Below are 16,771 nucleotides of genomic sequence, written 5' to 3'. Positions count from 1 at the left end.
TGTATAGTCGTATTTTCTTTAATTCTTTATGATTTTGTAAAATATAAAAAACAAACATAAAATCCTCCCCTACGTTTTCATTTTAACAAAATTCTTCCATGTAAGTTTTGAAAAATCATGCACTTACCTCTCTTCCCCATCGTCCCATGATGTGTTTATTTTTTTAAATACCTAATTTGCCCTTATATCTATTAATTAAGATATTAAAGCAGATCATCTTTTTTCTCCCAGAACTAAGAAGCAGAGGCAGCAAAGACAATCTAATCGTTCATCCCTCCATCTTTTCAATTCCCTCCCTCTCTCTCTCTCTCTCTCTCTCTCTAAACTCTACCCTACTCTTTGCCATTTCCATCACAGACCCATGTCCTTTCTTCTAAACGGCCATGGATATGGTGTAATGGTAATTTACTTGTTCCTTGTGACTAGTATGATATAATGAGAAAATACTTCTTCCCATGTTGGGTATGCTATAAATTTTCGTCATTCCATGCATGGAAATATATACAAATATTCGGTGCTATTTTTCTCTCTGAAACATTCCCCTCAAATCTTCAACAAAACCCCATTTTTTAAACTTATTCTCATCTTACAATGTTTGTGTCTTGGCTTAATTCCAAATTTCTTTGTTAGAAATTAGAACAGAGCACGTCATGAATTTCCGCAAAAAAAAAAAAAAAAATACTGAAGTTTGCATGAAGTCCTCTAGTTGTAACCTACTATTTATTTGTTGCAGAAATGGAAGTTATTGCACATCTTTTTCTCTGTTTGTTACTAGGTAACGACAATATGAGAGGTTTGAAGGAGATCACCTGCCTGCTTGCTATAATCTCCTAAAGCAATAAGTGTTCAAGGACGAGACCTCCAAAACTTAAAACTTGGAGGGCTTCCATGCTCTCCCTTTGGGGTAGAGTCTCAAGTTCTTCACTGCTTTTACATGAAGTTTCAGGTCTAAAATTTTGGAAATGGCAATCATAGTGAGGAAAGCATCTTCTTCTCTGTTGTTGAGATTGTGGCAATCCCAGTTCGGTTCCACTACCGGTGGGTTGTATGATGAGATTGGGGGACTTCGGGCCACTGCCAGAATTTTTTGATGTCAGACTGTTCAGTCAAGGTAGATTTGTAAAGTGGTGTACTAGAAATTAGGTGCATTCAGTTAAAGTAGACAAGGATTGCAGGGTTTGTCATTTGAGATTGAAGAATATTAACGAGGAATCTGAAATTCCTATTGAATTGGGCTGTTCTTGCAAGAATGATTTGGCTACTGCTCATAAGAAATGCATCGATGATTGGTTCGAGATAAGGGAAATAAGTAAAAACTTAGGGGATGGAGTTGAAAAGATGAAGGGATGAATGGTTTAGGTTGTCTTAGGGCCTGTTTGGTATGTCTTTTTGGGATGATCTTCTGGTAGCTCTGACATGTAAAAGATGCATTGAGCTTTTCATGAAGATTTGAGTAGCTCGAAATACGTTTGGCAAATGCGCGTCTTTTTGCGTGTCTTTTTGCATCTTTCAGCGTGAGATTAAAACACAAAGGAAGCGAGAAGCTTCATTTGGAGCTTTCCGAAATCAACCCAAAATGGGTTTTACCGTCTTTTCGACGTTCCGTCTTTTAGCGATTAGATCTTCTGTGCACCAAATGGAAATATACCAAAAATCGATCTTCACGGCTTGTAAACAGTCGAAAGACTGCATGGAAAGACATGCCAAACAGGCCCTTAATTTTTAGAGAAAAAGATGAATAGTATTTTGAGGCATTTTAATTTAATGAATATATAACTGAATTAATAGATATAAAGGAAGAATAGGTATTTTAAAACAACAAGCGCATTAGGTCATGACTTTCCAAACAGGACAACGGCAGAAGGGAGGTAAATAAATGATTTTTCAGAACTAAAGAGGAGGATTTTGTGATAGTCAGAAAACTTGGGGAGGTTTTTACATTTTACCCTTATACTTTTATTATTGGAATCTCTCTCCGGTCAATCAATTCATTCGATCGATCGACAAATCTTGTCTCATCATTCGACACTTCCACTTTTATTTTTTTTCTTTTACTTTTTGTTCAATTTTTTTAATACATGGCAATTTCAAAACTCTTGTTTGTTTGTCAGCTTTCCAACTGACCAGAACTGTTGTTATTCCCAGATGATTCGTTGAAATTGAGGATTCTAAGGTTGAAAGGGGAGGATGACAAGACGTGGGAGGAAGTGATTGATGAAAAAGGATTTGAGGCTAGTCATCATTGGAGATAAGAGATATATAGCCAGAGTTCACTTTTGCTACAACATTGTCTCATGGGAGGGGTAAAACATAAAATCATGGTTTCTACCACCAAGTCACCTCATTTAATTCAAGGTGGGGATTTGACAACAAATCAAAGGTGATAAAGGATGATTTGGCACGCCCTATTAAGAAGGGGTCACTTAGACGCGATATGTTGGAGCGGTGACAATTAATTCAAACGAATCTAGTTTACAATATTTGAAGCTCGGGTATTTAGTTACCTCGGCTCAAAAACCACTTCGGCGTAGAAACATCTTGACACCCAATCCAATTCGAGACTAAAGAATCAAAGCACCAGTTTGGAGTTAAAAAACCGAAACACCACATAATTGACTCCAAAGGCCTCTCCAACGGACCTCGAATTTCTCGAGATTACAACGAGACTCATCATAGCTCTGCTTGAATTGGCGGAAAACGATAAACCTTATCAACTAACGCATTGCTCTCCTTCAAAAACAGAACAGATCTTATCTGCACAGCCCGGAGCTCTTTCGCAAGACCCACGACTACTCCACTATATAAGGACATCAAACCTCAAGGCAAAGGTACGTGTGATTATTTATTCAGTAGCATTCAAGCATTCAAGTATTTAGCTCGTATCCACAGTATAGAACTGACTTAAGCATCGGAGGGACCTTGTCGGGTTAGCCACCCCGAGTTCTCTGATCTATTATTTTGTAGCTTGATCCAGCTCGCCATGCAATTGGAGTTCGGATCATCTTCCAGCTAGGAGTATCTACATCATACATCATCAAAAGGCTTTCATTTAGTTTGTGGACTAGGACATAGTATTAGCCATATGAGTGTGATGTCAAAACTACAGCTCCAAGATTTCACTACAAATTTTTATGAGTTTGGGCATTGGAGAGACGATATATAGCCATAGTTGGGTCCAAGCCCGGCCCCGAAAAAAGTGGGACCTGATGTTTTGGGTTTGAGCCCAAGCCTATAATCCCGACTTAAAATGTGTTAGGCTTGCCCGTTATGCTAATCAGTCCATCAATAAGTCTAATTCCAAACCATACCCTATAATTATAACTAATAAACCCTAAACTATTCTTATTATTGATTGATTTGGGGAAATTTATGGTTTGCTCCCCCTCAGAAATTGTTGTTGGTATTCTCAATGTATTATCCAAACCCTCACCTATATGCCACAACATCCCCCTTGAATTGTGATATTGGTTTGTTACTGTTGCATGAGTCTTTGAAGGTGTAATGATCAAACATTATTAAACTGTGTTTATTATGTTGCTTAATGAACAGTAATCTTAAGGTTAATGATCAAGCATTATTGCTTTGAAGGTGTAATATTGATCAAACATTGTTGATGTTACTGTATCTGGCATGCAGCAAAGCCTGAGAGACAGTGAACAATCAATTTGTGGGAGTAATGGTATAACTTATACTCAAAAGCAGATTTGTAATAGTTGTGGCACAAAAGAAGAGATACAGAAGAGGTTTCTTCAATTCCTAAAAGATTATGTAGTGATCAGAGATAGGCTATATGGCAAGATATCAATAGCATCAATAATACAAATATTGCAATCGGATAGCAATATAGTGAGTGCTAAGCATACAACTTGGAGAGTTTGATTTTTTTTTTTTTTTTTTGTTTAAAAGTAGATGAATCCTTATAGCATTCTAGAGCTTGGATGAGAGAAATTAAGCATTAGAATATAAGGAATGCCTATTTGCAAAAATCTTCTTTTGAGAATTGTAGATGTTAAATTAATAAAAGTTGAAGTGAAGAGACAACCCACTTTCAGTATCTTTCTTCAACTGATTAAGGTGTACTTTCCTCAACCCTATATTTGACACCAGTACATTATTCATTATAAATAAGCTGGATTTCAAATCTCTTAAAAATGTTAATTTGATATAAATTACTGAATGTATACCCTATATTTGACACTGCCTGCAGTTGATGAATTTACAGTTATTAGCGAATTGTTTGTCAACCTTGTAATTTTGTTGATCCAGAAAAATAAGTTGGCGACCAGTTACTTGGAATGCATTTCATTCTGATCGACATGGTTTATGGGTCACCACATTATTTATCAAACTAAGAAATATCCTAATTCAGCACTATAAAACCTACTAATGAAAGATCCAGACACCTACTAATCATCCAATAACTTAGAAGCAAAATTCACAAATGATAATATCATATCATCGATCAATAGTATACCATTTTGTACCAAAAAAAAGTCGTGTGGGTCATCACCCAGGCATCCACATTAGACAGTGGCCACTGTCGATTAAGGTTTAAAGTATAGAAAACGTTAAGTGTATCAAAAAGACAATTTTAAAAAAATATCGAGATACATCTTGGATATATATGTGTATCGGAGAAAAGCTAAGATATGCATATGAAAGCACTAAAAGTACTTTAATAAATCATAAAAATATGTTAACAATACTAAATATAAGGCCTCAATGAGGTGTATATACAATAAATTAATATATTTTACTGGTTTTATGGAGAAATATAAAGGGGGTGTTAAGCAAAAGCTAAACAATAGACGCACATAAGAGTAGACAATTGTTTTATAATTTAATTTTTAAATAATTAATAAATGTTTATATTTTATATACAACTTTCAATAATTTTTTAATACAAAAATAATAATAATTAATTTTAAACCGATGAATAACCCATGCAATGAAACCAACCAAACTAACCAATCTGATTCAACTCAATTCGAGTTGGTCGGTTTTCTAGTATTTTTGGGGGCTTCGGTTCAGAAATTTTCCAACCTAACCAACTCAGATCAATTCATTTTGGTCAATTCATATTAATATATATATATATATATATATATATATATATATATATATATATATGTGTGTGTGTGTGTGTGTGTGTATATGAGAAAGTGGAAAATTCCCATATTTCTTAGTCTAAAATATTTTATATTGTAAATTTAAAATATTTAATTTTTTTAATAATACCACTATATTTTTTACATTTAAATTTTTAAGTTTAAATCTTTTGAACCAACCGACTAATCTGATGTAACTCGAGTTGGTTGGTTTCACTAATGGTCGATTGGTTTTGGGTGACCAACTTCCCAACCCGACAAGGTCAATTTGGTTGGCCAAATAGCCTATAACTAAACCAAACCAACCCATGAATACTCCTACTTTCAGCTAAACTAATAATCTAATCTCTAATAAATAACAATAGTTTAATATCCAATAATTATTGAAAATTTTGTATTAATAACAAAACAAAATTAGATTTATACACAATTATTGAAAATATATTTATCACAAAAATACAATAAATAATTACTAAAAAATACAAAAAATATAAATTTTAGTATACATAAATACATTTTTTAAAGCTATTACCTATTTTTGTTATTTGAAAGCTTCAATACCTCTAAATTATTTAATCTATTTTCATTATTTCCATAACATTTAAAAATTTTAAATTGGTTATATTTTATATTCTTATCATCCAATAGTATTAAATATATTATAATTATCTTTGTGTTTTAGATAAATTTTTAAAGGTTATTACATAATTTTGTTATTTACTCTATTTTATTTGTTTTTTAAATAATATTTGAAATGTGATTTAGTTATTAAACTCTTTGATATTTTAAGTGTTTAAAACTTAGTTATTTACAATATTAATTAATTATTTAGTTATTTAAACATTACTCATTTATAAAATTTCATAATCCATAAAATTAAAAGCTATATTATTATTACATAACTTTTTTATCAATTCAAATATTATGAAATCTATTATATTGATTTTTCTACTTTGAAAAAAATATACTTGTTATGTAATTTTGTTATTTTAACTATTTTAAAATTATTTATGTTAAATATTTTATTATTTAAAATATTTAAATAATATGTAAAATATTTAAAATGTTTATTATTTATATTTTATTTATTTTAAAGTTATTATATAATATTAAATATTTTTTTCATATAATCATTTATCTATTTCAATTATTTAATATTTATGAATTTCATAAAAATATAGAATTTTTAATAATATGAATATTATTAAATATAATAAATTTATTTTTTGTGTTTTTAATAAGTATTTTAAAGTTATAACATAATTTTGTTATAATATTTAAATAATTCTTAAAATTTTAATTCAAACTTCCTTTAGATAGATATAAATGAAAAGTGAGGGAAAAGGATAAATAAGAATTAGAGATAATTTTGGAGATAAATAGGAATTATAGATAATTTATGAAAAAGTGGGGGATAGTGGTGCCACTTCAGTAGATTAGATTATATCTTGGTGGAGAGAGATTTTAAGAATAGCTTTAGGAGAGGGATATCCAAAAGGATAAACATAGAGGGAAATGGGTTAGGTTGGGCATGCTAAGTGTCGAAATGAGAGAGGGTGAAGGCACTGATGAGGTGGCTTCATGAGAGAGTAGAAAAGGCTATATGAAAGGTGGGTTGAGAGTTCTCCATTGGGGTAAGGGAGAAAGCAGAGGCCATGTGACATGGCACTTTCTACTTTTGTATATACTAGCGAGGCCCGTGCAATGCATGGGATGGGGCACCCCTCCTTGTCCCTCACCCCCGTAAGTCAAGACACTCTACTTCATCCCCACCCTAACCCTAGTGGTGGGATGGGTTCATGAGGCAATCACCTAAAAAAATATAATTTATGGATATTTTACAAATAGGGCTATGGGAATTTTGGGGTATTTTAAAAATCAATATTAAATCTACTGATATTTTACTAATTTACCATCAAGTTTGTGGAATTATATGCAAACCCCATCCCCAATTTGGGGCAAAAATATTTTCCCTGTCCCCCACCCTCAAATTTATAATTATCGAAAACCCCAAAAAATAATTTTCAATTAATTTTAACAATCAAACAACAATAACAAAGTGATACTTTCTAAAATTTTAATTAATGTTTAATTTAAAAATTATAAAAATTACAAAAAACCAATTTACCATATAATGATCAAAATTGCCAAAATTAATTATCAAAATTTCCAAAAAATATCTTCAAAAATTGATAAAAAAAATATTATTTTTCAGTGAAAAATTTACTTAAATTAATTATTTGTAAATGAATGTTTGGTAAATAATTAACCTTTATAAATAGATAATTTAACAAAATGAAATTAATAATTTCTATTAAATTAATAATTACAATAAATGAGAATAACAATAATTTTTGTTAATTGAAAAAAGAAAAATAAGCAAGAAAATAAACTACACTAACCCGGTTAATTTAATAAAGCATTTGAATTTTGGATGGGTCAAGGTCGAATTTGGGTTAGACCCGACCCATTATAGTCATAAGAGGTAATGACATAGAGTCACTAATTTTAGGTAGATTATCAACAAAAATTGAAACACTAAATATCAACAGATTATAATATTGGGTCATTATTTAAGCACTAAATATCAATAAGCAAAATAAGCAAGAAAATATATAAATAAAATGGAAATTCAAAATCTAACAAATTGAAGTTTCACTAAATTACATAAATAAAAAGGAATTTCAAAATTGAACAATAAGATCAAATGGATATTTCAATTAATTACATAAATAGAACAGAATTTCTAAATATAACAATAATATCAAATGGTATTTTCACTAAATTATATAAAGAAAATGGAATTTTGAAATCTAACAATAAGATCAAATGGATACGAAAACTCACTAATTCTGAAATTTTACTAATTTTCAGACTTAATAAGTAATTATTTTTACTAACTATTGTTACTAATTCTCCCAATTTTCACTAACTATTTTGAATTTTTAGATTTTGATGTAATTATTTTTCTTTTCAATAATTATTTTAATTTCAGCATTTTCACAATATTCAGATTTCAAAATAATAATTGAAAAATTAAGTTGAATTTAGTAATTATCAGAAACTTCAGAATTTTAATCATTTTTTTTGAGAATTCAGTAATTATTTTCAATTAATATCATAATTATCAAAAATACTAATGTCTGAAATAACTAAATTTAGCAGCTAAGACTTAAAAAAGTATTAAAATTTGAATATAAAACATTAAAATTATTGAATGACTGAAAACATTAAAACACAATTATAATTTTCACTGTTATGATACTATAATATTATAATATTTAATTACTAAAATTAATATTTAATATTATCAATTATAAAAATCAGTAAATATTAAATATTTAACGTAATCTGCAAATATTTGGTAAACATATAGTTATTTCATAAACGTAATTCTGTAGTTTATATTAAAGTAAAAGTAAATTGGACCTTTTAATTATTCAATAATTCTTAATCTTCATTGAATCTTCAATTCTTCATTAATTTTGGTAATTACTATGACTTTTTACTTATGGTACGTGGGACATGAATAACCGACCAGTTTAATAACTGTTTAACATTAACAACAAACAAATAATTTAATAACATCCATACCCGACCCGTTCACCCAGATTTGGGTCATCTTCCGAATCTTTGTTGCATATAATGCTGAATGTGGTGGGATGGATGTGGATTTAAACACAGAAAACGTTTGGAATATGGCTTGAACACATAAACGATGGAAAACTTCGAAGATGGATTTAACACAGAAAAGCGATTTGGAAGATGAAAAGCATACCTGGGTTTTGCTCGATCAAATCTCTCTCTAGGAAGCAAGGGGCTGTGGATCCAGATATAGTAGAACCTAGGAGCAATCCAAACATAGTCTATTATATTCTAAACAATTTATTTAAGAAAGAAAATTGTAAGATTAAAATCAAACACGGAACTGAGTTTCAAAATAGGGGTGGGTTTGCTCTGCTTTGATTGATAGAACTGAGTCTCAAAATAAGGGCGGTGCTCTTGTGCTTTGCAATAGATGGATGGGAAAGAAGTGGGAGTAGATGTGAACAAAATGCAGAAGGATGCAACAGGGGTGGAAAGAAGGTATAAACTGGTAAGAAAGAAAGAGAAGCGTGATCTTCGGCAAGAAGGAAGATATTTTTCTATGTTCTGAAAGACTTAATATTCAGTTAATTAAGTTTCTTCTTCAATTCAATTTGTTTAAATATCGGATATCTAATTTGAAATCAGATACTTGATCCAACACGTGAACTCGACCTAGCCCAACCCAAAAAAACAGGGTTAGGGTCTCATATTTATCCACCTGAACGTTAGAATGACCGACCCAATCCAATCCAAAAAAACTGGGTTGTGTTGGGTTATGGGTCAATCAGCTGACTCGATTGTCAAGTTTAATTGGGACTATTTATGTATTATTAGAAGTTTCCACTCTTTAATTTTTTCTTTTCAATCTTTACTCTTTTATTTTTTACTCTTTAAATTGTTAAATGTTGAAGTTTTTTTTTTTTTTTATTTTATATTTGGAATTTGAAGGTTGAATCTTCTAATTTTGACATTTTTCATGTAGTTTTTCTTTATTCTTTTAAATTTCAGTTATTTTTTGGGATGATCCAAATTGACCCATGGGTCAACCCTAACCCAAACATTTAAGATTAGGGCCTAACACTTGACAATCCAACCCAAAATTCAACCCGACCCAAAATCAACCATAAGAGCCTTGTACCAACCTGAACCCGAACCCAACCCACCCAACCCAATTGCCAACTCTACATCGAATTTAACATTGAGACGGACCTCCAGAGATTGCTGCTAAGCTAAAATGTTATGTTGATGCTTTATGTTCCTTAGTGGAGCTGCCATTCATGGGGATTAATTATCCTGGTTCATGCTTGGGGTCGTGGGCCCAGAGTGTATCAAATAGAAATGCTTGAGCCTCGGCCCCTTCAGGTCGTGGGCCCAGAATATAAGTATGAGAAGGAAGGGAAAGATAAAGATGTATAGGTTCCCTATTTTTTTCTTTAAACCAAACACAGCGTAAGGGAGTAAGGGTGACGCTTTGAGGATTGTCCAACTTCTTACTGATCATTCTTTGCAGCTGCGGTCGTACTCATGGAATTTTGGAATATTCTAGCCCTATTCATGTTTTGTATTTGGGCCAGTCTGAGTCATAGAGGACCCATCTAAGTTCATTATGTCTGACGACCCTTGGGCTGACTGTACTGAGACCTAATTGTTTGTTGAACGAAATTGCCTTGGCTGAAAAAAAAAATGCAATCTGATATTATTAAGGGCTTTAGATATGCTTTATATGCATCTATGATAGCTGCACCCGTCTAGATCTCTTATCCGCAATGACTCTACCCACACCTACGAGTCCAGATATCCTGCCCATGGTTTTTAAAAACGAATCAGTCAGGGGTCCGGTTATCTGTTCGAATGGTTTGACTGTTCGACTCAAACGGTTGGTCCGTTTTAACAAAAAAAATTAAAAAACGGTCAAAACCGTTCGAACGGTTAACCGGTCAGTTCAGCAGTTTTCTGACCATAATCAACGGTTTTAAGGGAAAAAGCGGTTTTGGAGAAAAACGGAACTGATCAAGTGACCGGTTTCCAATTTTCCGGTCCGACCGTCCGATCTGATCCGATTTTGAAAACAGTGCTCCTGTCCATGAGAACTCTGCCCATATTTATTACAGCCATACATGGAGAACATCTCATCCTCTACATAGTATTATGCAGAGAAAAATATTCCCAATTTATGGGGATAGTGTATTGTGGGTAGGCATAGGCAAAGTTCTCGTAGGCAGAAGATCCGAAGTCCACACCTACGCACCTGAGATCATAGTTACACATGAGGAACATTTTATGCTTTTACATGTTATTATACATGATAAATGCTTCGAATGCATGCACGGAAGTAGTGTTTCATGCGTAGGTGTGGATATAGCTTTTGTGGGTAAGAGATTCGGATTCCTAAAACTGTCCCCTTACAGGCTAAAGCAAAGTGAAAATACAAACCTTTTTTGTTTATAGCATATTTGCTTTTAAAAATTGTTGAAACAGGTGAAGCATGAACAAGTGAAAACATCTGGCTAGAATAAACCCAGAGTGCCCCCATCATATTTATTAGTTGAAAAGCTTATTTCCCAATGTCAATCTTGAAGTTAGACCAGCATTAAAGAAAATAAGGAATCTTGGACTGTTTGAATGAATATTCTTGTTGGATTCTTGAAAAGTAAAATGTGGGTGAATCTCAAAGGTGGTGGGACTCTTTTTATTTTATTTTTAAGCGATGAAACTCCTTAATATATGATGAATGGTGAATCGGTGATCTTTATATACACTAGTTTGTTTACTAATGTTGTGACAATCGAATTGAGGATAGTGAATTTTGCAGTCTGTTTTCACATTCAGTTTTTACTCTCATTTTCTTGAAATCATTTATTTCATTGAAGAATCTTAATTCTTCATCAAACCAAGGTTTTTAAAATTGACCTGGAGACTGAATCGGTCAGGGTTCGGTTTCTGGGTTGAATGGTCGGTCCGTTCTGATATAAAAATAAAAAATAAAATCCAGTCAAAACTGTTGAACGGTTCAACTGCTCGAATCAGCGATTTATTGATTAAATCAACATCTTTTTTTACAAATATTCAGTTTTGGAGAAAAACGAAATTAGTCATCTGACTGATTCCCGATTTTTTTGGCCCGACTGTCCCGTCTGATCTGATTTTGAAAACGATGGTCAAAAGAAGAGATGCTTGTTCAGATGAGGTTAGGATAGATTTGGATAAAGATGTGAGATTCTTGAGTGGGACAGGTCACGACTGGAACAAGCCAACTACTTTAATTGCTAGTTTTCTCTTACCTTTCTTTCATATCTCATGAAATGTGGAGTATATACCTCTTTTAATGGCTTCAACCATTTTTAGATCATTAAGGTCAAGTCAAGTATAGGAGAGATAAATGGTGGTGCATCATGTACTGATAGAGATAGAGATGTTGGGCAAGGCCTCATTTTGTGTTGAAAGGGTTCATCCACTTTTCCGAAATGTTACAATTGATTGAAATCAATTATTTCATTGAGGAATCTTAATTCCTCATCAAACTGCCAAATTTTAGGAGGATGTAGACCTGGATGCAGCAACCGACACTCAAGATGTTTCACCCTCTTTCACATGATATCTTTCAGCATTATTGGGTAGACTTGCTCAATGAAAGACTCACCATTTACGTCGTTGTATCAAACAGATATTTAGAAGATCCAAGATACATGTGTGGAGTCCACTATCTTATTGAGGAGAACCCTAGATATCATATGGGAGCAAGATCTGAAATGGACTCGTTGGGGTAGGGAACAAGTAGTAAATTTGGGGTTGCTACCCTGTCCTTTGGGAGTAGTGACACTTAGAAGAACCCTAAATTATATTTTCATTTGCGATAAAATCTTCCAACACTTTGTCTTAACAATTCATCAATTAACATAAAAATTTCTACGTGATTGTCATGTTGCTTGGTTAAGCATGTTTAAAATCCTAAACTGCTCTTACCAATGTTTTAAAAACCGATTTGAAGATTAAACCGTTCTTGTCTTCGAGTCATAGGTCACCTGTTTGACCATATGGGTAATGGGTCAGACCATACCACATCAATAATACCTAAATCATACATACATACATATGTATATGTATAGGTATGTATAAACATGTGTTTTTTCAATAAATAATATATAATTTTGTTCTATATGTAATATATGTATTATTTATTTGTAAAAAAAAAATTAAAAATTGTATTTTGAGTCCAAAAAAGGTTGATTCGCTAAACAATTTGATCCAATAAATGGTTTTGAGGTCATTTTTATTTTAATTATTTTTTATTTTTTGTTTTTTCAAAAATCATAGGCTGAGGGCTAATACTCATCTCCTCCTCTTTGCTATTCGAAGAGATTCTTGCTTAACGCTACTTGATATTTGATTTAGACGATTATTGATCAGCTTGAATCTCCTTCAAGATTTTTTTTTTTTTTTGACTCGTAACTGCTTTGCCGCTTTAATTAATTATTACATAGACAGTGATAATACTAATCCTATTTTTTGAGCTAGGTAGGAAGAAGAACATTTTTCCTTGGTCATTCCTTCCCACACAGCCTAAGGCCTTCTGACCGTTATCTTTCCTTGTTGCATCAAAGTTCATCTTGATAACATCACTTGGAGCTGGTTTCCATTTAACCCATTTAATTCTTTTCTTTTTATGACTAACCAGATTCTGGTAGCTGTGTATGAGGGATAGCTTGAATGGGCTTATGATGATTATATGTTTAGAATATGATAAATTAACACAAAAGGGTGCATCAAGATTCATGGTTCGTGGTTGGGTTATTAACAGTTGGGCCTTTAAGTGAAACCAGTATAGCTGCTATGTTTATGGGCTTCTTTTCTTGAGTCCCCAAGTTCTGGACATATGCATGAACTTTCCATCTTCACAATTTAATTTCCTAGCTCTAAAGATTGGTTGGCTTTTGTAAATCTCTTCTTCTTTAGTTATCTTTTAATGGTCAATTCCTTGATCAATAATAGCAGGGCATTTTGTTTTTCTTACCAACCAGATTTTCATAGGAAAAAATGGCAGAAAAATATACTGTTACTGAAGCTTCAAAGAGCCAAAGAAAGCATGGATCCTCCTAGCTAGTACTCATCCCAATATATACGTTCATGCATTGCACTATGCAAATAATGTTTTTTTGTCAACTTGAAACAAAGGAAGCACACCAATCTCCAAGGTTCTAAATACCGATATGTCTGATATGCTGGTAGGGGCGTATTGGGCAATATCGATAGTGTTATTTTACTTTTTTTTCAAAATCGGTTCAAGGGGGCTGGTTTAAGGCTCATCTACCCCTTAAACCGGTCAGAACCCCGATACAGCCTCTGTAGGGGCATATTGGGAAGCTCCCGAAATGATACATATTAGCCAATACGTATCGATACTTTGAACCTTACCTATCTCCCTTCCTCATTTGGGGCGTCAGCAATGGATAAGACACAAGCAAAGTAGTCTAGTATAGTGCTATATTGAGGATAATGGGGAATAAGAACCTCCCTTTTTTGGGTAACAAAGAACCTCTCTAGATTTTTGTCGACATAAAGGAGATACCAGGAAGGAATAATAACAGGAATCCCCCTAGCAAGGACTCTCTATTTAAAGGGTCGACAAGTATACAACATTGCAAATACAATAAGGTTAGATTAGTGACTAATGAGCTCTATTTCAAATCCATGGCTCAGCTTGGATCGCTATCCTCTCAGACAGAGATGATGAGCCATGTTATGAGCCTCGTAGAGGCTTTCAGAGCCTTTGATGCAGACAACGATGGGTTAATCACTGCTGCAGAGCTGGGAGGGCTCATGGGCTCACTTGGTTACTGCGCAAGCGAACAAGAAGTGAAGGCAATGATGCAAGAGGGCGACAAAAACAGGGACGGGCTTCTGAACATAGAGGAGTTCGTGGAGATGAATACGAGAGAGATGGAGATGGAGATGGGGGACATGGCAACTTTCCTTAAAACTGCTTCTGATACTTTGGAAGTTCAAGGCAACAACACAGCTGTGACAGCCCAAGAGCTGCATCAAGTTGTGAGCGATATAGGTATTGGGTTGTCCTTCCAGGATTGCCAGGAGATCATAGCCTCCATGGATGTGAATGGAGATGGGACTGTTAGTTTTGAGGACTTCAAACTCATTGTTAATTCCCTCATTTAGATTGTAACCCTTTTCTTTTATGTACTAAACGAATAATATCCATCTTGTATTTCTCAAATTTCATGAACCATGAGGCCTAATCTAAAAGTCTAAAACAATAGTGCTTTTTCACTTGCTCATCTTTATTTGTAATTTTTTATACATAATCAGCAAGCGAAATAGATGGTTTGTTCATGTGTATAGAAGACGATCAACAACGGCACCTATAAACATAAGAAGTGATCTATTGCAAGTTAAAGGGGCTAAAAGGGTTAGAGATAAACAAGAAAAGGAGATAGGTCAAACTAATAAAATAATGCTCTAAATACCCATAATTTAAAATAGATGTGACATTAAATGAAATAGCAGAACAAAATTCTTGTAGCCAACGCTGCTAACCCCATATGACTGTGATAAAAGCTTAAACTGTAATGATGATTAAGCAAAATACATTAAAAGACTTTACATGATTTGGGTCAGGTTGCCCATGGCCCAAAACCAAGCCCAACAGGGGTTCCTGAAAAATGGGCAACTTTACCTGGGGTAGCGAGATCAGATTGCTACCTTCCTAAGATGCAACCTTGGTAGATGGATGGTTGCCCATTCGACCTCGTCACTCAGTCACGAGTTGCACATTCAATCACTCAATGTATGTGTAAACTTTTAGATGTTATAATTTTGTGTTCGGATGTCCGATTGAGGTGATCTTTTTTATCTAATTTTGGGTCACTTTTAGAGACCTGTGCCACAGAAGTTTGAAGGTATCTTGACCCATTATTTTTGTCAGAAAAAACATTTTTCCCTCAATACCCAATTTTTAATATTTTTACAAATAAAAATATAAACTAAACATAAAATAATAATTAGATATACATATATTACATGTATATGTATGTATGTATATATGTATAATTTGCTGATGTCTAATCACCTAATCTGTTCGACATGGATTGTTGAATTAGTAACCCATGACTGAGAGGCAAAAACAGTTCAGTCCTAAGTCAGTTTTTAAAACATTGGTTTTGATATAAAATTAGTGTGGTAGTAGACAATTAAGAAACATGTCAAAAATGAATGCAATAGAAATACAAACCTTAAGAATGATGAGTGGAAAAACTAGAGCAGACAGCATTAGAAAAATGAACTTATCTAAAGGAATTGTTATATAATTCTTCTTAATATTTAACCAATTAATTCTGTTTTTTTTTTTTGACTTTTTGATAGGCACAGTATAATAAGAGAAAATGTTTGAAGGTTAAAATTTAATCCATAATGCCTATTATGAAGCATGGTGTGGTGGGTTTTTTGATCTTTCATTTTTTATACCATAAAAATGAGAGGTTGATCAAGGGAGCAAATTTAACACCACAAGATAGAGCAAAGGTTCTGATGACTTGTATATTTCAAAATTTAGATTTGAATAGATGAGTTAATGAGAGTGTCATTGAATATACCCATAGCATTAACACTTGTCAGATTTTTATTCACTGATACGATGAATATAGATGAAACGGAATGGAGTTTGGATTATTCCACCCGTGCCCCATAAGCAAGCCAAACTATTTGTAAGTTACTCAAGTTCGACTCGCTAAGTACTCAAAGATAATAATTGAGATCGAGTCGAGCTCAACTCAAATCAAGTTCGAGGTTCACAATACCTAATTAAAACTTAATCGAGCCTAATTGAGTTTATAATGAAATATTAAAATTTTTAAATATATTCATATATTAATAAATACCTTGGTTCAATAATTCAAAATAAGGAAGAGACTGAGGAAGATGTTACCCAGAGTTTATCAAAAGAAAAATTTTATGAAACAGTTTTAAGGCCAATTATATTGTATGGAGCAGAGCATTACACATAAATACTATAAATAATATATTATGAAAATTAGGTTATACTTAAATATGATGGATAAATGGTT

At 32.8% G+C, this 16,771-nt stretch overlaps 1 protein-coding gene across 1 annotated transcript; it reads left to right on the top strand.

The window, feature by feature from the left end:
• Positions 1–14,347: 14,347 nt before the first annotated feature.
• LOC104589754 (putative calcium-binding protein CML29) lies at positions 14,348–14,978 on the top strand. Its single transcript, XM_010248177.3, has one exon. The coding sequence runs from the start codon at positions 14,385–14,387 to the stop codon at positions 14,865–14,867; it is 483 nt and encodes a 160-aa protein (XP_010246479.1). The 5' UTR covers positions 14,348–14,384; the 3' UTR covers positions 14,868–14,978.
• Positions 14,979–16,771: the final 1,793 nt, after the last annotated feature.

This window comes from Nelumbo nucifera, chromosome 1, assembly GCF_055504915.1.
Source record: "Nelumbo nucifera cultivar China Antique chromosome 1, China Antique-T2T, whole genome shotgun sequence".
In the NCBI taxonomy this organism is placed as follows: Eukaryota; Viridiplantae; Streptophyta; class Magnoliopsida; order Proteales; family Nelumbonaceae; genus Nelumbo; species Nelumbo nucifera.
The sequence above is the reverse complement of the archived record's forward strand: the minus strand, read 5'-3'. Positions and strand labels throughout refer to the sequence as shown.